Source organism: Chlamydomonas reinhardtii, chromosome 3 (genome assembly GCF_000002595.2).
Source record: "Chlamydomonas reinhardtii strain CC-503 cw92 mt+ chromosome 3, whole genome shotgun sequence".
NCBI lineage: Eukaryota > Viridiplantae > Chlorophyta > Chlorophyceae > Chlamydomonadales > Chlamydomonadaceae > Chlamydomonas > Chlamydomonas reinhardtii.
The window spans coordinates 693,179-712,498 of NC_057006.1; the positions used below are offsets into that span (position 1 = coordinate 693,179).

At 65.0% G+C, this 19,320-nt stretch overlaps 4 protein-coding genes across 4 annotated transcripts; all 4 read left to right on the plus strand.

The window, feature by feature from the left end:
- Positions 1-89: 89 nt before the first annotated feature.
- On the plus strand, positions 90-8,917 carry CHLRE_03g145987v5 (uncharacterized protein). Its single transcript, XM_043060439.1, has 5 exons — positions 90-2,533; positions 2,742-3,020; positions 3,226-3,561; positions 3,954-6,944; positions 7,197-8,917. Exons 1-5 carry the CDS (start codon positions 281-283, stop codon positions 7,323-7,325), a joined length of 5,988 nt encoding a protein of 1,995 aa, XP_042925568.1. The 5' UTR covers positions 90-280; the 3' UTR covers positions 7,326-8,917.
- Positions 8,918-9,215: 298 nt separating this feature from the next.
- On the plus strand, positions 9,216-13,247 carry CHLRE_03g146007v5 (uncharacterized protein). The gene is made up of 4 exons (XM_043060440.1): positions 9,216-10,004; positions 10,080-10,232; positions 11,828-12,045; positions 12,213-13,247. The coding sequence occupies exons 1-4, from the start codon at positions 9,729-9,731 to the stop codon at positions 12,232-12,234; spliced, it is 669 nt and encodes a 222-aa protein (XP_042925569.1). The 5' UTR covers positions 9,216-9,728; the 3' UTR covers positions 12,235-13,247.
- A 48-nt stretch (positions 13,248-13,295) lies between these two features.
- Positions 13,296-15,351, plus strand: CHLRE_03g146027v5 (uncharacterized protein). The gene is made up of 3 exons (XM_043060441.1): positions 13,296-13,864; positions 14,073-14,342; positions 14,559-15,351. Exons 1-3 carry the CDS (start codon positions 13,328-13,330, stop codon positions 14,610-14,612), a joined length of 861 nt encoding a protein of 286 aa, XP_042925570.1. The 5' UTR covers positions 13,296-13,327; the 3' UTR covers positions 14,613-15,351.
- A 574-nt stretch (positions 15,352-15,925) lies between these two features.
- On the plus strand, positions 15,926-19,274 carry CHLRE_03g146047v5 (uncharacterized protein). The gene is made up of 7 exons (XM_043060442.1): positions 15,926-16,164; positions 16,432-16,560; positions 16,925-16,975; positions 17,213-17,415; positions 17,623-18,144; positions 18,383-18,475; positions 18,706-19,274. Exons 1-7 carry the CDS (start codon positions 16,138-16,140, stop codon positions 18,926-18,928), a joined length of 1,248 nt encoding a protein of 415 aa, XP_042925571.1. The 5' UTR covers positions 15,926-16,137; the 3' UTR covers positions 18,929-19,274.
- The last annotated feature ends 46 nt before the right edge of the window (positions 19,275-19,320 follow it).

The window sequence follows — 19,320 nt, forward strand, 5'->3', positions numbered from 1 at the left end:
TGTCACGTTCACCCTTCCAAGGGGTGCTTTGGATGGGCCGCACTAGCAAAGATTCTAGCTAGCAAAACGAACTCAATTCCACTATTAAAGCAGATAGGGTGTCTGTTTCCCGCTGCCTGACACACGCCACACGAAGGGTGCAGTACTCGAGCAGACCATTCTAAGGCTTCAAGCACTTTAATAGTATCAAGGTTATGGATGGGAACGAGCCCGGAGCCCGCTGTGGGCGCCCGGGTCTGGACAAGACTTGAACACCGCCCTGCGCTCTTAGGCTGCGGGCATGTCTCTGATGCTACAATCCTTTGAAGCCCCATCACGAGAGGACAATGCCCAGGAACGGGCAGCAGGAACTCCAAGCCAGGACATGACGATACCGGGCGCTAACGTGGGGCTCGGCGTCCACGTCTCCGACGGAGAGGAGTCAGTTTTCCTAAGCTCTTCCGTCGAGTCGTCTGGAGAAGGCTGGGATGAGCCAGGGCCCGGTGCGGAGCTCGTGGTTTCCGGTGTTTCGGCCGTCGGCAGCACCGCTTCCGTGCCAGAGCCCCTTGTGCAAGGCACCGCACTTGCCGGAGCCGGAAACACTGCGCCATTCAACTCCAGTGGTTTCCTCCAGAGTCCTCTGACCACTCTGCGCACCGCCGCAGCGGGGTCGCAGCGGGCGTTGGCAGGCCGCTCCAGCACCACCGGCCCCGCCAGCGGCCGCGCGCTGGGCACCCCACCTGGCGCCCTGTCACACCACAGCCTTCCAGCCAACACCACCACCGCCGGCGCTGGCGGCTCGCCCGCCCCCGCCCCCGCCCCCGCCCCCGCCCGCGCCGCCGCCGCCTCGCTGCGGCCGCGCGCGCCGCTGCTGTGGCGCCTGTTCCCGCGCTGCATCCGCGCCGGCCGCCAGGAGTGCTGCATAGCGGCGGAGGTGACGCTGCCTGTCGCGCCGTCCGACTGCTCCGTCACCGCTGTGCGGGATGGCCGGCCGCTGGCGGTGCGCCTGGAGTTCCTGACCGACCGGCAGGCGGTGGGCGACGAGGGCGGGGACCAGGAGGGCGCGGACCTGAGTGGAGGAGGTGGTGGCGGCGCGGCGCTCCGGCGCCGGCGCGCCGCGCGCGACGTGCTGCGCATGCTGCGGCCGCAGCAGCCCGACAGCGAGCTGGTTCTGATTTGGCTGGTGCCGGGCGAGGCCGCGGGCATGGTGCTGATCGAGCTGCACGCCCGCATACACGACGTCATGGCCGGCCGCGGCGCCGGGGCGGCGGCGGCGACAGGAGCAGAAGCAGGAGCAGGAGTGGCAGGTGGAGCCGGCGCTGGCACCAGCCGCTTCGCTGGTGCAGGCGGGCAGGCACGTGAGGATGACGGCGAGGGCTCAGGTGTGGCGAACGGGCCGCTCCACCCCGCCTCCACCGGCTGGCTTCGGACGGCCTGGCGCAGCGGTGCCATGCCGGGGCAGACGAGGCCGGGCTCGCTCTCCGCTTCTGCGGCGGCCGGCGGTGTCGGTGGCGTCGGCGTCAGCGGCGGTGGGGTGGTGGGAGTGGATGACACGGTGCAGCTCGGGGCGCCGATGGCGCTGTCGGCCGGTGCCATGGAGGTGGGGCTGTACGCGGCGGCGGGCCGGCGCAGGGCAGGAGCCACGGGGCTGCAGCCGCGGGCGGCGGGCGGCGCCGCGGCGGGTGTGCACAGCAGCACCGAGCGGTTGGCCCGGCTGGATGGCGGCGGCAGCGGCAGCGGCGGAACCGGCAGCGCGGGCACGACGTCGACGGGCTCTGGCGGCAGCGACAGGCGGCGCGCGCAGTCGTCGTATTCGACCTGCAGCAGTGGCGCGCTGACGCTGGTGGTGGTGCCTGACGCCGGCATGGAGGCAGAGGTGTGCGGCCTGCTGTCGCAACAGTACCAGCAGACACCGCTGCCCGTGTGCGGCGGCGCAGCGGCCGGCATCGCCACCGGCCCCGGTGCGGCGGAGCCAGAGGCGACGGCGGCGGCGTCTGGTGCCGCTGCTGGCGGCGGCGCCAATGCTGCCGGCGGTGTTATGGTGGGCGGTATGCTTCCAGGTGACTGCGGCGTTGATGAAGACGACGACGATGCACGCGCCAGGGAGCGCTTCCTGTGGGACCTGGGAGCCTGGCTCGAGTTTTCGAATGAGCAGGCCGCGCTGCGCCGGCACGCCGCCGCGGAGGCGGCGGAGGCCGCCGCCATGGCTGCAGCCATGCGCGAGGCGACCAGCGGTAGTCGCGGCATCCCCACCTACACGCCCCTGCTTCGACCCAGCGCCGACGGTATCGTCGACTACTTCGCATCGCCGCTGGCTGAGGGCGGCGGCAACGCCTCCGCCGCCTCCGCCGCTGCCTCCGTCGCCGCGCCGGGCGTTGAGGCTGCGGCGGCGGCTCGCAACATGACTCCGGGCATGCAGGGTTCGCTGCCGCGCACGGCGCTGGAGCTGCTGGGGTTCGCGTGCAGCCGGGGCTGGGCGGCGGTGTCGACCCACATCGTGCTGGGGCTGATGGACATGGGGCTGAGCATGACCGCCATCAATGCGGCGGTGCAGGTGCGTGCAGGTGCTGCACATGCATGGGCGTGTTCGCATGCATGCGGATGTGCGCATGCACGTGCTTGTGCAGCGCATCAATTTACGCGTGCGTGCTGTCGTTCCGGTCGCCGTGCCGTGTCCTCCCCTCCTCCCGCCCCTGTCGTCTTCTCCCCTGACGCACATGTGTATGCGCCTGTCTGCTCCTGGCGTTGTCATTTCCCCACAGGCCGCGCACGGCTGGTCCGCCCTCCACCTGGCGGCCGCCAGCGGCAGTCCCGAGCTGATGGGCATGATGGCGCTGTGGAGGAGCTACGGAGCAGGGGCGGCGGCGGGGGCCGCGGGGGCAGGGGCGGCGGGAGCGGGGACAGCGGCAGGGGAGATCGTGGGCGCTGACGAGGGCGAACTCCGAGACACGGCTGCTGCTGCGGCTGCGGCGGGTGGCGGCGGCAGCGCGCGGCGGCGAGGGGGCGATGTGGCGGAGGAGTGGCGCGCGATGGTGGCGGCGGTGAGTGGCCTTGCGCCCGGTGGCACTTGCGTTCCGTGGCATGCATGTGGTTCATGGGTTCAAACCCACCTGCGCGCTTACCCACTGATCTACTAGCCAGCGGAACGCTCAGAACCCCGACTCGCCGCTGCAAGCAGCTGACTCCCCCTCTTCCCCTGGTCCCTCTCCTCCTCTCACGATGTATGCGGGTCTCCCTCTTGCGCAGCCTGGCCCCGGCGGCCTGACGCCGCTGCACCTGGCGGCGGTGCTGCCCGCCCCCGCCGCCGCCGCACTGGACTTGCTGTCGGGTCTGGCGGCGGAGGCGCTGCCGGCCTGGTTCAGCGTGGCGGCACGCGACGGCTGCACGCCCGCCCACTACGCCAGCCGCGCCGGCAACAGCCACCTGAACGACCACGCGCTGCTGTGCCTGGCGCTGGGGCTGGGCACCGCGGCGCTGGATGTGGAGCTGGGCGCAGCGGCGGGCGGGGCAGGACGTGGAACAGAGGGAGCGGGAGTGGGAGCTGGCGGTCAGGGGCAGTGGGGCACGTCTTCGGTGATGCAGGTGCGTGGCGCGGGGGCGGGGCATGGGGCGGTTGTGTCTGTGTCTGAGTCTGTGTCTTGCTGGGGGACCCGTGATGGTGTGCAGTGGCGTGCTTGGGCCATTGTGTGCTGTGGTGCATGGGCGCGGCGCCCGGCCAGCCAACCCGGTGCCGCCCTCACATCACCCCTGGCATCTCCTCATTGTCCCTCCCCTACTGTTCCCGGGGGGCTTTGGCACTACATTGACTGTGATGTTCGTCTTGCCTGGAAGGCTACTCCCCCACGTGCTCTACTGCCTCTCCTGAACGGAGGAACCCCCTTGGTTTATTTTGGGTTTGGAATGAAGTACCCCCCTTGTCACTTCTTAATCACCTCATGAGTGTACCCCCCCCCCCTCCATGTGTGCCCCCGCAGGAGGTTCTGCCCTACTACCCCGACCTGCAGGCTGACATGGCCGCGCCCTCGCTCACACACACCGACTCAATCGAGCTCTGGACGGAACCCGCTGGCAGCACCAGCGGCGGCGGAGCGGGAGTCGGTGGCGGCGGAGCCGCCGCCGCGGCAGGCGTTGACAACGTCAGCAGCGGCGGCGGTGGGAGCGACGGCGGCACTTACAATGACCTTCAGGCGGCGGCGGCGGCCTTTGCCGCGATGCGCAACGGCAGTGCTGCGGGCAGTGGGGTGGTTCGGGCTCCAGTCTCCGGCACCCCCGCGGCCGGCAGTAATGATTCAATTGCGGCGGCGCAGATAGGGCCGGGGCCGGTCCTGATTACCAGCCCGGGCACCAGCGGCGGCGGCGGTGGCGGCCACAGTGACGGCGGCGGCAGTGGCAGCGGCCAGGCGCAGCTGTTGTCCAGCGCCATGCGAGCCGCCGCGCAGCGCTGGGCCACCGCCGCCGCCGCGGCCGCCGCCGCCAGCGCCACCCGCGGCGTCAACACCCGGAGGCCGCCGAGCACCGGTCATCTCAGGGTCACAGGTGACGGCGATAGCAGCCGCAGCGGCAGTCGCTCCGCCGTCGCAGAGGCGACCCTGCTGCTACCGCCGCCGCCGCAGCCATTGCTACCACACCTGCCGCCGCCGCTGCCACCACCGCCACCACCACCACCACCACCCCAACAGCAACATGAGCAGCCGCAACGGGTTAGCTCAAATAATGGCGACGACGCCGGATCCGACTCTAGTTCACGAACGCTCGAGACAAGCCTCAGCTTTAACCGGGATGACACCGACGCTGACGGCGACGCCGGGGCCTCGCACGCCGCGCGGCGGAGCGACCAGCAGCCGCAGCCGCAGGACCCACCGCCGGGGCACCGGCGGGTGCTGGCGTCCCTTGTCGCAGGGGCCGCCGCGGCAGGATCGGCCGCTGCAGGGCCCCGGGCGGCTGGGGCTGAGGATGCGGACTTTGGCTTTGGTGTGAGGAATCGGCGTCGTGGGGACCAGGAGGAGCGTCTGGCCAACTTGAGGACGGCGTGGAACTGGCGTGGCGAGCGGTCACTGGCGACGGCTGCGGCGTTTGGGGCGCCTCCGGTAACAGGCAGCGCATCCACGCCTGCTGCCCCTGGCGCCGCGACGGGTGTCGGCGCGGCGTCGCCTGTTCCTGGCGTCGCCGGCGCTGATGGCTACATGACATACACGACGGCGGCGGCTGCCGCCGCCAGCACCGCATTCACGGCAGCGGGCGCGGCGGCGGCGGAGAGCGAGTCGTGGTGGTCTGAGCCCTGGGGCAGCAACGCCCGGCGCACCTGGCCCGACCCCAACACGATCATCTCGGGCCTGCTGGAGCGTGTGTCGCCGGTAGCCTCGGCCCACGGGTCTTTCAGCCCTGCCACCAGCCCCTGGCGCTCCCCCAGCACCACCCCCGTGCCAAGCAACAGCGCCAACAACACCTCGGCACCGGCGGCGGGCCTGGGGGGCCACACCAGAGGTCTGGCCGCCGCCGCCGCGGCAGCGGCGCAGCCGGCGTGGTCGCCGAGGATGGCGGCGGCGGCGGCGGCGGCGGCTCCGCCGCCGCCGCTGTTCTCGCCACCGCACTCGGCGCAGGGCGGCGTGTCATCGGTGCTGTGGGCGGCTCTGGCGGCGGGCATGGACGAGGGCGCGGTGGCGGAGGCCGCTGCCGCGGCGGCGGCGGCGATGGCTGCTGGCGGCGCTGCCGCAATCGCCGCCGCCACGGGCGTACCGCTGGGACGGCTATCAGGCGGCGGCAGCGGCCCGAGTTGGGGCTCTGTGGATGTCTCGGCGTCGCCGCGGCCGGTGACTCTGCCGCCGGTGCTGCGGCTGTGCTCGCCCACCCACACGCCCTCAGCCTCGCGATCCAATGTGCTACAGCCAGGGCCGCCGCTGCATGCGTCGCCGGGCCATCACGGCCGTGGCAGCCAGGGCAGCAACCGCCACGTGGACGCGGCGGTGGATGCGCTCTGCGCGTCGTCGCTCGTGTCCGCGGCGGCGTCGGCCGCCGCCGCGGCCGCCGCCAGGTCGGGCGCTGGCGGCAGCCTGCCGGCGCGGCGGGGTGTGCGGCGGGCGATCAGCACCGCCGCTGCCATCGCTGGCGGCGGCGGCGGCGGCGGTACGGCTCAGAGCGCAGGCGCAGGCAGTGTAGAAAGCGGCCTGCCCGTGGTGTGGGACGGCGTGGTTCCGGGGTCGGGCGCGGCCTGCAGCCTCAGCGGCAGCAGGCGAGGCAGCAGCGTGCCAGGCAGCCACGAAGCATTGAGCGGCAGCGGAGGCGCACTGGCGGAGGCGCCGCCGCGCGTCGCAGGCAGTGCGGCCAGCAGCTGCAGCGCCCCGTCAGCGGCGTCGGCGGCATCCGGTGGCGACAGCGCGCCGCCGGCTCGGCTGCTGGGGGCGGCGCCGCCGGCCGCCTTGATGTCGGAAGTGGCGGCGCAGCGGCTGGCGGACATTCTGGCCCACGTGCAGCTGCATGAGCGGCAGCGGCTGGTGACGGGCGGGCCGGCCACGGTTGGCGCCGGGGCGGCGGCTGTGACTGGGGTGGCGGGGCCGGCTCAGCTGCACGACCAGCCGTCGGGGCCTCGACCGCTGTCACAGCCGCCGCCGCCGCCGCCGCCACAACAACCTTTAGAGCCGGATCAGGCGCAGGCCCAGGCAAGGCACGCGCCGCCGCCGCTGGCACCTGGTGCTACTGATACTGCCACTGCGGCCGCGGCTGCTACAGCCGTCACAGCGGCTGTATGTCTAGGGGCAGATGTTCACGCGCCGCCGGGTGCAGGTGGTGAGCATGAAGAGGCGGCTTCGGACGCAGTGGCGGCTGCAGCCACACCCGTGGTGGCGGCGCCGCAGCTGCAGCACCTGGCTCTTCGAGGCGTCATGACGGGCGTAGCACCAGGCGCAGCGGCTTGGACGGCGGCGGCGGTGGTCGTGGCGGCGATGCTGCTGCCACAGCTGCAGGCTTTGGTAAGCTCACGGCGGCGTTGACTGGGAAGCGGATAAGGGCATCTGGCCACTAGCTGCAAACGGGTCGCGCTGGGTCGCACTGGCTGAGCAGGGTGTGCGTCGCGCGTGCTTGCATCGCGTCCAATGCTCGGTGGCGCACGGGTCCGTTGATCCTGTGCCTGTCTTGTGCACGGTCACGTGATGCGGTACCTCATGCAGATTCGATCCTGCACATGCATTGTTCTGACGATGTAGCGCTCCCTCTGCTTGCAGGCGTCAGATGTCCTGCCGCGGCTGCTAGGCAGCGGAGGCGCAACCACCGCCCTGGTTGCGCTCATGGCGCTGGTCGCGGCTCGCCTCATGCCGCGGCGGCTGGGGGCAGCACGCGAGGTGCCGAACTGACAACCCTAATATTCAGATGGGAGCGGCGGGGGCCGCCTTTAGAACGCATATGGGCTTTGCGCAGAACACTGAACTGCATTGAAGCGGCTGGACAGGACGGCCGGGCAGCATGGCTGCGCCGTCGCTAAGCGAGTGCTGCTAAATGGGTGGGCCGAACAAATAAAGGGCGTGGTTATGCGGGCGTGGCCGTGTCAAGGCCTGCGCGGGATTGGTCCTGGGCTGCCGGGGCGTTCGGAATGCGCCGATGGCCATTGCCGTCTGCGTTGCGGGTGGAATAAGTGTTCTAAGCCACAGGGAATGGAACGGGTCCTTGTGCGAGTGTGAATGTGTGTGGGCATGGCAGGGATACTGAGAACTTGTTGCTTAGCGACCGTGCTGGGCTGCCCAGATACAGTTATTGCTGTTCTTTGTAGCCCACGATCAAGCGGTGCTCCTTGCACACAGCAGCCACCTGTAGGTGTGGGCAGCGACTTGAAATGCAAACACTGTCATGACAGCGCAATGCTCGGAATTAACGTGGAGTGAAGAATGTGAATCGGGAGCGGAATTGTTTGTTCGGACGGCCGTGTTGCGGCCGAGTGATTGGGCTGAAACGCTGAATGTGCGTGGTGAAAGGCTGCCGGCAGACTGACAAGGGTGGCGTGCTGGTCACAGGTTGCTTTGCTGCATTGACGAACCCTAAACGATGTGGTGGGTGGAGAACCCATTTTCTTGGGGGCAGTGGGCAGCTGATGCGGCTGACAGCAACAGTTTGGGGGAGCATGCGCAACGCCTGGTAAGTCGCAGGTTGGGTCAGTAATGTCGGATGGCGGTGATGTGTTCTACTCGGGCGCAGCGACGGGGCCATGTTGCGCAGGGGTAAGCACGCCGTGGGCGTAGGCTGGCGGCACGTGTGTGCACGTGGGCATTCAGTGCTCAGGTGGTGGCGTCGCAGCGAAGTTTAGGGCCACGAGGTGCAACAATAGCCGGGGGGGGTCTGGAGGTTGACTGTCAATAACGCGTGCAAGTTTGGAATTGCATGCCTGCCTGCGCGTTGGACTGTTTGTAGAGTATGCCTGCATTCATGCCAATTGCAGTAATGTCTTCGATCGATTGAAGCTGTGCTTTGCATTCCCATGACGGCCACGACGGTCCTGCTGCGGGTGTGTTGCTGAGTGAATGTGCCGCACGGCGAGTTGTGTGCAGGAGGGATGCAGGCGCTGTGCAGCTGTGGTAGCCCGGGAGCAGGGGTGGTATCTTGTTTTCAGGGCAATGTCTAGGCTCAGACAAAAACGGCCGGGTGGCCGCCGTCTTTTGTCTGGGCACATGGCGGTTTGGGGGCTTCTCCATAGGAATTCGGACAAAAGCCGCCCCAAAACCGGGCGAACAATGTCTTGACTCAGACATTAGTCCCCAGGAGGAATGTCTAGGAAACGGCCAAAATGGCCAATTAATGTCTGGAGACATTAAGATAGGAGCCCTGCCCGGGAGGTTGCGCGGCAAGGGGACTGCGGGCAGCGTCCCCCATCTTACATGCCCCCATGGTGTACTAGGGCCATCCGTGGCTCTCGCCATCATGGGAGCGCATGTACCTAATGTAACGTCCCAGCTCCGCAGCGCGATGGCTCGCCTTTTGTGGGGCTTCGAAGTCAGGCATGGTGCAGTTTGGGATTGGAGCGTGCGGCATGCAACTGGAAGGAGTTAATACAGCGTATTGAACTGGCAGGAGACAGGAGTCGACAGCCACGACACGATTCCGCTCTGGCTTTGGCCGAGGACTACGGCTGTGGCCCCCCTTTGGGGGGCGAGCCCAACTGAGCAATCGAGGCCAGGGAACGTGGGTTTGAGGGCCCATCCAGGAACGTCAGCCCTTTTTCCAGCTGTATAAAGCTGACACCCCATGGGTCTGGGCATACAGCGCAGCTGCACATTACGGGACTACGAAAACCTGCTGGCTCAGTCCGCTGGCGGTTGGGCAACGTCGGCAATTCCTGGCGGGAGTTAGACCTGGGGGGCAAGAGGGCCCTGCATAACTTAAGGCCGTCTTTATCACTTTATTAGATTTTATCAGACCCAGCCTGAGCGGGCTCGTCGGTACAGTAAATCCGGCGTTCGACCGGCCGCGTACTCCTGCCCTGCCGTTGCAAATTGTTTGCCATCTGCTGGGTTCTGGGAATCAGCTGCATCCTACGGGACTTTACCAACCTGCCTTACCGGTACTGTCCCATCGCACACCCAAGTCTTCGCGGCCGACAGGGTCCCGCAAATTGAGCGCAACCCGCTACTTAGCTAAGATCTCCTCGTGCTCATGCCGCCCTCGCCGTATGATGATGCGTCCTGAGCGGGCGGGATCACGACCAAAGCTTTCTGCAGCAGACGGCTTTCCGACTACACTACACTACCGACTCTCGTGCGGCTTTCCGTATGGCATCTCTAAAAGTAGAACGGTTGCGCAGCGCCCTCCCGCAGGGCCCCCGGCTCGTAGAGCTCGTCCGGGTGGTCGGTGTGAAGCCGCATCCCCAGCTGGAAAGGTTCAGCGCTGCAAGCCGGAAAGTCTCGTCCACCCAGGTCACCTGCAAGGCCATAGGGTCGCCGGCGAGCGGTCCGATGCGCACCGCAGGTGATGTGGTGGCGGATTTCGCCTACCAGGCTATTGTTGTGGCCATGTCGGTGTACCTGGTTGCTATAATCCTCATGAAGGTGGGCTCTTGCTGTCCCTGGCTGCGGGCAGCGCTTGGAGTTTCGGCTGACTGCATAGCTCACCTTATCGCGCAGGCCTGGCACTTCTTGGTGACCAACTGGTCTAAGCTACTGGCGGTAGAGGCCGTCAGCGACAGTCAGGTGGTGCTGTTGACTGTTGGGCTCATAATCGTCACAGCGCTCCGCCACCACCGGAGCGTTGGGCGTTTCCTGCAGCTGCCTGAGAAGGTGGGTCCTGACGAGGGGGTAGTGTGGACTGGCAGGGGTGGGTCAATTTCCAGCTGAGTAACCCTGCCAGGCTGCCGCGGGTATTGGGCGTGCCAGCGTGACAACGAACGGTTTTGCGGGAAAAGGAACAGAGCGGAACGGTGAGTTGCCGAGCGCTAAAGGGCGCGTGGCATGACCACACACACCCCTCCTAAGGAGGCTTGAGGGGTCACATGGCGCCGGTAAAGGAGGGTCAACGGAGTGTCCACACGTATTCATACTCACTATCGCCGCTGCGCCGCACCATGCATTCACAATAAGCATATCCACGTTCAACAACGGTTTCTTAGGGGAAGGGGTATGAGAAGTCGCATGAGCCCCAGTCGCCTGTCCCCCGTGGGATCGTAGCGCGGCGTCCCCTCTGGAGCGCAGGGGGTGATAGTGAGTGCGATTTGTGGGGCGACTGAGCTCGCTGATGGGGCAAAACTGTGTCCACGACGTGTTTCTATGCACACTCGCAAGTTTTGCCCCCGCCTTTCAGGCTATAACTTAATAAGCATATAATGACCTTAAGTCCCGACGGGCAAGTCAATGTGTGAGGGTCGCTGTCACGCGAAGCGTGCTTCCGCCACACTCCACTTGTTTTGCTACCGAGTCGCTACTTAGGCTTGGTTTGCATATATTAGACGACGGCAATCAAAAGAGTCGTCAAAGCCACGAAATTGCGGGAGCTGTTGGAGCATGCTGACCGCGACGTCACCGATTGGCCCCAGAGTAAAAGTTACCATGCTCTAGTCTCTACAACCGCAAAGCGCACCCCCCCCCCCCTAGACGCCAAGCGTCCTAGCAAGCTATCATGCCTTATTGATCAATTATCGCACGTGAGCCATGGGTAGTCGGGCATGCCCGAGTTTGGCGGTTGATCAACAAGGCCTACACTATCAAAACGCCTGTGCTGTTGGACCCCTCTCTCAGACCGGCGTCGTGCCCATGTGAGCTAAGGGTCGACTGCACAATTGTCGGCGTAGGGCGGCCGTAGTACAGAATTACGCAAGTGCTGGTCCGGGGTTGGTCTTGATATTGATGACGTTACATGACTGACAATTCCCAGGCGCCATGCCTTGATGACGCCGAATGGTGATGTTTAATGTTGTGCTGCGCATCCTTTCAGTAAAAGGACTAGCTAATTGGCTTCAGAACCCATTACACAAATCAGCACTGCATTTAATGGGCTTCGGTAACCTAGCACAGGAGGTGCCGTTTGAAGCCTTTCCCCCACATATGACCCATGAGGCGCGTTGCACAGTCCTTAGACCCCCTGCGTGAAGGCTTCGATGCAAGCAGGGGTGCTGAATTGGATCGGTGCATAGTATCGCTGGCTTGAGCACAGTTCAAACCTCCACACCCGCCGCCAGTCATCTTGCAAATGCCTGTATTACGGATTCCATGTATCGCCAGACCTGCCATTGCAAGTGCCGTCCATTCGGGGCCAGACTGTACGGTATGCAACATCCATCGCAGCAGGCCATGGACTGTCGATCAAGTTTTGCCAATGCACCCCCTATGGTGCCCTCTGCTTGCCCGTCTTGGCCGCTGCCTTGGCATGTGTCGTACAGGTTGACAGACTGGTGACGGAGACGCACAACCTGGGAACACGGCTACAAAACCTGGAGTCAAAGGTTGACGGACTGGAGACGGCGACGCACAACCTGGGAACACGGCTGCAAAACCTGGATTCACGGGTTGACAGACTGGCGACGGAGATGCACAACCTGGGAACAAAGGTCGACGGACTCATGACGGGGCCGCAGGGCGTGAGCCTCAAACCCAGCAAGTAAGTGCAACAGGTTTGCTGGCAGGGCGGACTGGGGACGAGTGGGAAGCACTACAATGTGAAGCGGGCAGGGCACTCGCAATGACCGGGTGTGTCCTTGCGGGGCTCCCCCGCCATGTGAAGGCATGACTCTGATGCTGCCTTGGCGCTGTTCCTCATGCCTGCAGGCCTGCTGAGGAGGTGGGGTAAGGATGGGCAGGAAAGCTGTGACAGTTGAAGGCATCAGTTGACCATTGATGATACGTATCTGAGCACGCATCGTGGCTGCAGCTCTCACACCTAGTCGCTGGGCTGTCGGAGTCTGCAACCGATACGGCCTACCTGGCGCAGTGCTGGGCGCCGCCGAGTCTGGGCTCTCCCATACGGCCCTCCCGCGTTGCTTTGGAGTTTCACGCCGCCCTGGTGGTGGCACCAATCGGTGCAGGGCTTCCCTGAATCGGAGTGGGAAGCCGCCGTGTGTTGAAGAAGCTGCTGGACCAGCCCCCCTGGCTGCATCTGCCGCCTCTTGCTGCCGGTGTGTTTGCGGGGCTGGATGGCTCGCCTGCAGCGGCCGCCGGTGCGGCAGGTGTGGACGTATGCTGCCGCGCAGCCGCAGCCTCCACGTTGCAGGTGCCCTGGCAGGCACGCAGCCAGCAAGTCTCCCAATTACCGGATGCATGCATGGGAGCAGGAATGGGGTACTGCCCTTTGTTTACTTCACGTACAGTGCATCCCCTTGGCATGCATGCGGCTGCATGTTGCCATAGGCGCGGTGCACTTTTGTTCGCTTACTAATAGATTAAACCGTTTGAGGATTTTCTCCCCCGACATACGCATGCGTTGTTTTGAGGTGCAAGTCCGCTCCATCCTAGCATATGGTTGTGAAGTGGGGGGACCCGACGTATTAGCGGAAATGCTGGACGGCGGCCCACCACCGCGGCGGCATGACAGCAATAACCTAGCGCAAGGAACGTTTGAAGCATGATCGAGAGATGAGGCCGTCAACTTTCAAGTGCAGTACATGAGGATGCATGACAGTGGGTACGAAGCGTCCATCGCATCGCCTGCTGTTCGCTGAATTAGCACAATTACCACTCCATTTCTTTTTCGCCAATGGGTGTTACAACGGGATTGCCGTACTGAAGGATAGCTCACGATGCACTAATCGATGAAGTACAAGACGTGTTAGTATATCCAGATGGAGATGGGTGGTGTGCGCGCCTTTTTCCGTTTTATCTCATCGCACGGTGTAGACGTATGGCAAGGCCGTATGCACAATGGCGCCAATGCTGCCGGCGGCGTTATGGTGGGCGGTCTGCTTCCGGGTGACTGCGGCGTTGACGAAGACGACGACGATGCACGCGCCAGGGAGCGCTTTCTGTGGGACCTGGGAGCCTGGCTGGAGTTTTCGAATGAGCAGGCCGCGCTGCGCCGGCACGCCGCCGCCGAGGCGGCGGAGGCCGCCGCCGTGGCTGCAGCCATGCGCGAGGCGACCAGCGGTAGCCGCGGCATCCCCACCTACACGCCCCTACTTCGGCCCAGCGCCGACGGCATTGTCGACTACTTCGCATCGCCGCTGGCGCCGGGCTTGCCGCCGTCCACAGCTGAGGGCGGCGGCAACGCCTCTGCCTCCGCCGCTGCCTCCGTCGCCGCGCCCAGCGTTGAGGCTGCGGCGGCGGCTTGCAACATGACTCCGGGCATGCAGGGTTCGCTGCGGCGCACGGCACTGGAGCTGCTGGGGTTCGCGTGCAGCCGGGGCTGGGCGGCGGTGTCGACCCACATCGTGCTGGGGCTGATGGACATGGGGCTGAGCATGACCGCCATCAATGCGGCGGTGCAGGTGCGTGCAGGTGCTGCACGTGCATGGGCGTGTTCGCATGCATGCGGATGTGCGCATGCACGTGCTTGTGCAGCGCATCGTTTTGCGTGTGCATGCTGTCGTTCCGGTCGCCGTGCCGTGTCCTCCCCTCCTCCCGCCCCTGTCGTCTTCTCCCCTGACGCACATGTGTATGCGCCTGTCTGCTCCTGGCGTTGTCATTTCCCCACAGGCCGCGCACGGCTGGTCCGCCCTCCACCTGGCGGCCGCCAGCGGCAGTCCCGAGCTGATGGGCATGATGCTGTGGAGGAGCTACGGGGCAGGGGCGGCGGCGGGGGCCGCGGGGGCAGGAGCGGCGGGAGCGGGGGCAGCGGCAGGAGAGATGGTGGGCGCTGATGAGGGCGAGCGCCGAGGCACGGCTGCTGCTGCGGCTGCGGGTGGCGGCAGCGCCCGGCGGCGAGGGGGCGGTGTGGCGGAGGAGTGGCGCGCGATGGTGGCGGCGGTGAGTGGCCCTGCGCCCGGTGGCACTTGCATTCCGTGGCATGCATGTGGTTCCTGGGTTCAAAGTTCAAACCCACCTGCGCGCATACCGACTGACCTACTAGCCAGCGGAATGCTCAGAACCCCGACCGTCGGCTGCAAGCAGCTGACTCCCCCTCTTCCCCTGGTCCCTGTCCTCCTCTCTCTCACGATGTATGCGTGACTCCCTCATGCGCAGCATGACGAGCTGACAAGGGTGGCGTGCTGGTCACGGGTTACATTGCTGCATTGACGGACCCTAAACGGTGTGGTGGGTGCAGAACCCAGTTTCTTGGGGGCAGTGGGCAGCTGTTGCGGGTGACAGCAGCAGTTTGGGGGAGCATGCGCAACGCCTGGTAAGTCGCAGGTTGGGTCAGTAATGTCGGATGGCGGTGATGTGTTCTAGTCGGGTGCAGCGACGGGGCCATGTTGCACAGGGGTAAGCACGCCGTGGGGGTAGGCTGGCGGCACATGTGTGCACGTGGGCATTCAGTGCTCAGGCGGTGGCGGTAGCAGTTAAGTGTGGCTGGGGCATGATGTGTGTCCCGGAGGTTCTTGGATGTCAATAACTAGCGCGTGCAGACTTGGGATTGCATGCCTGTCTGCGCGTTGGATTGTTTGTGTGTGCATGCGTTCGTGGAAATTGCAGTAATAATGTCTTCAATAGATAGCTTGTAGCTGTGCTTTGCATTCCCATGACGGCCACGACGGTCCTGCTGCGGGTGTGTCGCTGTGTAAATGTGCCGCTCGTGTGTGCAGGAGGGATGCAGGAGATGTGCAGCTGTGGTAGCCAGGGAGGTTCAGAGAATGTAAGCTAGTGTGAAGGTTGCGTGGCAACTGCCCGTGGGGACTGCGGGCAGCGTGCCTGAATGTTACATGCCTAATGGCCATCCGCGGCTCTCGCCAACGCGGCGTCCCTACACGTCGAAGCAATGTGTTGGGCTTGCGCCTAGGACAGACACCCCCGCAGGACGGTGTAAGAGGGCTGCTAAGATAGGATCGACCTGTACAGCACAACACGGACCTAGGCCAGACGAGTGGGGAGAACCAGGACAAGTGCGCTGTCCTCCAGACTGTACACACACGCTGGAGCACAACTCCCAATCACTCGCTATCACTAGCTCAGGCACTGTCACCAATCCGGGTCAGTCCAGGGACGGTCTGCTCAGCGCTTGTAGGCAGAGGCCTCGCAACGGTTGGGCAACGTCGGGAACTCCCGGCGGGAGTTCAGGGTTTGGGTCGGCGGTTAGCTCCGACCCCCCCTGGATGTGGCTTCCTGAGGCTTCCTGCAGGCGACCAAGCTTGAATCTATGGCAATGTTCAAACAACAGCCATCATGCGGCAGACAGGATTGGGTAACGGGCATGTAACTGACCGTTTGAGCAGTTGAGATTAGGAGGCAGAAGGGGGCCTAGGGTTTGGGCGCCCATCAAGGGACGTTGCACCTTTTTGGCTGAGCCCCCGGAGCGCAGCGATTTGGGGCGGGGCGAAGGCGCGGAGCCCCCCAGGAACACCCAGGGAAACCCGCATATGTGAACAGGCCTCGGAACGGTTGGGCAACGTTGGGAATTCCTGGCGGGAGAGGACCAGGGGGCAAGAGCGCTGTGCGAAACGTTAGGCGTCTTCAACAATTTTATTGTCAGAAGTTTGAGCCCTCAGTTTTCGCAGTTTTGTTCACGAAGTGCTCCCATGAACTGCTCCTTGCACTACCCCCGCCCAGCTAACTACGGTCACTGAGCGTTCTGCCCACTCTAGATCATCTGGGGAATACTTTTGGAATGCCTCGCTTTCATGATCATCCTCTGGTGAGCACAGGCAACGTCCAGCGACTCACTCGCTCGCATGAGTTGAGGTAGCCTTGCTGGCCTCGCGGACTCTGCGTCAGGGCGCTAAGACGCAATGCGAAGCCTTAAGCGCACCGACCATGGCCCGCTGGCAAACAGCTGGCGTTGACTTGGGGTGCATTGACTTGTGTTCCCGGCTGGGGTGTCAGCGCTGGGGTGACGGACTTACCTGAATTCTGAAATGTCTGACCCGAATTGGTTCTCATTATGCCCCTTCGCATCCGGCAGGGCGGCCTGCAGCCCGTTCGCTCAGGTTATGTCGACGTAGTTGACAAGGGCGGGGCCCGACTCTACTGGGAAGAGTATGGCGCCCCCAACGCCCGACCGCTGTTCCTTCTCAACGGGGGCTGCTCCAAGGTACGCACCTGAGTCTGGGACGTAGATGTTTCAGCATGGTAAACCGTCCGCGGGCGGCGAGGGTTTGCACGGTTGGGCTGGCGGGTTGCGGCGGAACGACGCAACGGCAAGCAAGCAAGCATCGGCGAAGGCAAGATGAGGAGTTAGACCAGAGGTCCCCCAGAGCCTGACGGAAGGGCAGCGCACACCCGACCTCTGCAGCTTCGGACAGGTTGCGGAGCGCTGCCCATGCAATTGATCATGCACATGCATGCACGCACATTCCCCCCCTCCCCGCCCCCGCCTGCAGTTTCTCCTTGCAGCGCAAGTGTTTCCTTACGGGATTGGTTCAAAGTTACCCCCCCCCCCCGCCCGCCCCATGCAGATCCCACTCATGGGCCACGTGATCCAGGTGGCGCTGGAGCGCGGCTACCGGGTAGGCGTGTGCGTGTGCGGGGGGGGGAGGTTAACTAGCATCAACCTCAAAAACGGAGTGTGTGTGTATGTGTACACGTGCGTGTGTATGGTGGGGGTGCGCGCTTTGGTATGTAGCCCAGCCAAGTGGGCGCCGCCAGGAAGATGCCGACACCTGTGCACCGGTACAGTGCTCCTTGAGTGTTGCGAACTCCCAGCCATGACGGCGGTGGCACGTGTGGACCACGGCCGCGAGCAGGTGCTCATCCACGAGTCCCGCGGCATCGGCCGCAGCAGCTGCAACGCGGTGGGCCGCCAGACCACCACCCTGCTGGCAGCTGACGCCCACGCGGTGCTGGATGGCGCCTGGGGCACGGACAGCGCCTTCGCGCTGTTTGGGGTGTCGCTGGGCGGCCTGGTGGCGCAGGAGCTGCTCTACCGCCTCGTGGCCGCCGGGCAAAAGTGGGTCGGGGCCGTGTGGAACAAAACGTACCAGGACATTCGACGGGTCTGAACAGCGGGCTAAGCGGGGCCAAGCTGCTGGTGGTAGGCACCATGGTGAATAGACAGGCATCCTGTGCGCCGCGCAGACTGCCCTGAGTACGGTACACGACCTGTGCATAGCACGTGATAGGGCTTACTGTCACCTTGTCCTTCATCAACACACAGGTCGCGCATCCAGGCGGTCTGGCTCACCGTCACCGGGCCCGGCAGCTGGCTGCGGCCGCCGCCGTTCCTGCAGCTGCCGCTCATGCGCATGGCCTTCAAGCCCACACCCGCGCCCCCCGCCGCCACCACCTCCGCCGCCGCCCCGCCGGCCACAGCGGCTGCCTCCGCCTCTGCCGCTGCTGGCGCCAGCGACGAGGCCACAAACGGCAAGCTCAGCCTGGCAAAGGGCGGCGGCGGTGCCATGTTTGCAAACGATGCCGACTTCACGGCGCGCTACTCGCTGGAATCGCTGTTCAGCACGGCTTGGCTGGACAGCCCGGCGCCGCCGGCGGCCGTGGATCCCGCTGGTGGTGCGGCGGCGGCAGCTGCCGCGGGTGCTGGGGCCAAAGCTGTGACGGTGGCGGGCGCGGCGCCCGAAGTGCATGTCACTGTGGGCACTGGTGGCGGTGGTGGTGGCAGCAGCAGTGGCCGGCATGTGGTCACTCGCCGTGAGGCGGTGTGGCGCGTGTTCACGACGCACTGGTGCGTGGGTGGGTTGCAGCACGTGCTTCACGGCAGGGCCGGATCTGTGGCTGTGATCATGCGTACTGCTTGCCCGTGCGTGTCACTGGGGCCAGCCCGATCCCATCCAATTCCTTTCTAGAGCGGAACCCCTGGTACGCGCCGCCGCCGCGCGCCGCAATCTTCCTGCCACATAAAAGTTCGCGCTTGCCGTCCACACGCGTGCGGTACATCTTCCCTTCCACACCTCAACACACAGGCGTGACATGCTGGCCCTGCACGGCCCCTCGGACTTCCCGGCTGTCGCCTGCCAGCTGACCGCACTGCTTGGGCACTACCTGCAGCCCCACAGGTAGCGCTAGATGTGCGGTGTGTGTAGTAGGCAGGTGTGGGGCGGATGGAGGCTAGTCCATGTTTGGGACCTTTTACCGTATCTTTTGTTTGGGCTGCCACATTTATGCGCATGCTTCAGCGGCTATACTGAACAGCATGCTCCATAACTGACGCAGCACTTGATTGCACTTGTCCCTCGCGCTCGCTCATGCGGGTCCGCCTGCCCTACCTCTCCTACCCCTGTGCTAGGGCCGCCGCCATCCGCGCCGCCGGTCTGCGCATCAGCGTGGGCGTCAGCACCGCGGACCCCTTCTTTCCGGAGGCGGCGCAGCGGCAGCTGGCCACGGCCCTGGGCGCGGCGGTGGTGCAGGTAGTGGGCGCAGGCCACATGGATGGAGCCATGCTGGACGGGGCCTACAGCGCCTTTGATGGCGGCCTGGGGTGGCTGCTGGACACGGCCAGCAAGCAGTAGTGGGCAGCGGCGGACGGTGGAGGTGACGGACGGGTGGCTGGCATGGGGGCAGGGGACGGACAAGAGGCGCGGGTCGATGTGGGTCAGGGCCGGCGTCTGGTGGCTCAAGGGTCTGGATGGGCCGGTTGTTTGTGCGTGGCCTTGGGTGTTGGTGCGGGGCGCCTTGGCCTGCTGCTGGATGTTGCACGAACAGACGCACACACACACAGCAGCAGCGGTTGTGTCGCGCGTGTGCTTCAACTGGCGTGCGCTGTCGTGTGCATATTATAGGTATTGTTAAGTAAGGGCGCGGGGTGCGCGGTGGTGGCTGTGGACTGGTAGGAGGCCCCTGTAACGGAACTGAAGGTGAAACTCGGCTAGAAGGCCTCGTGGACTCGCTTAGTCCGTTAGTC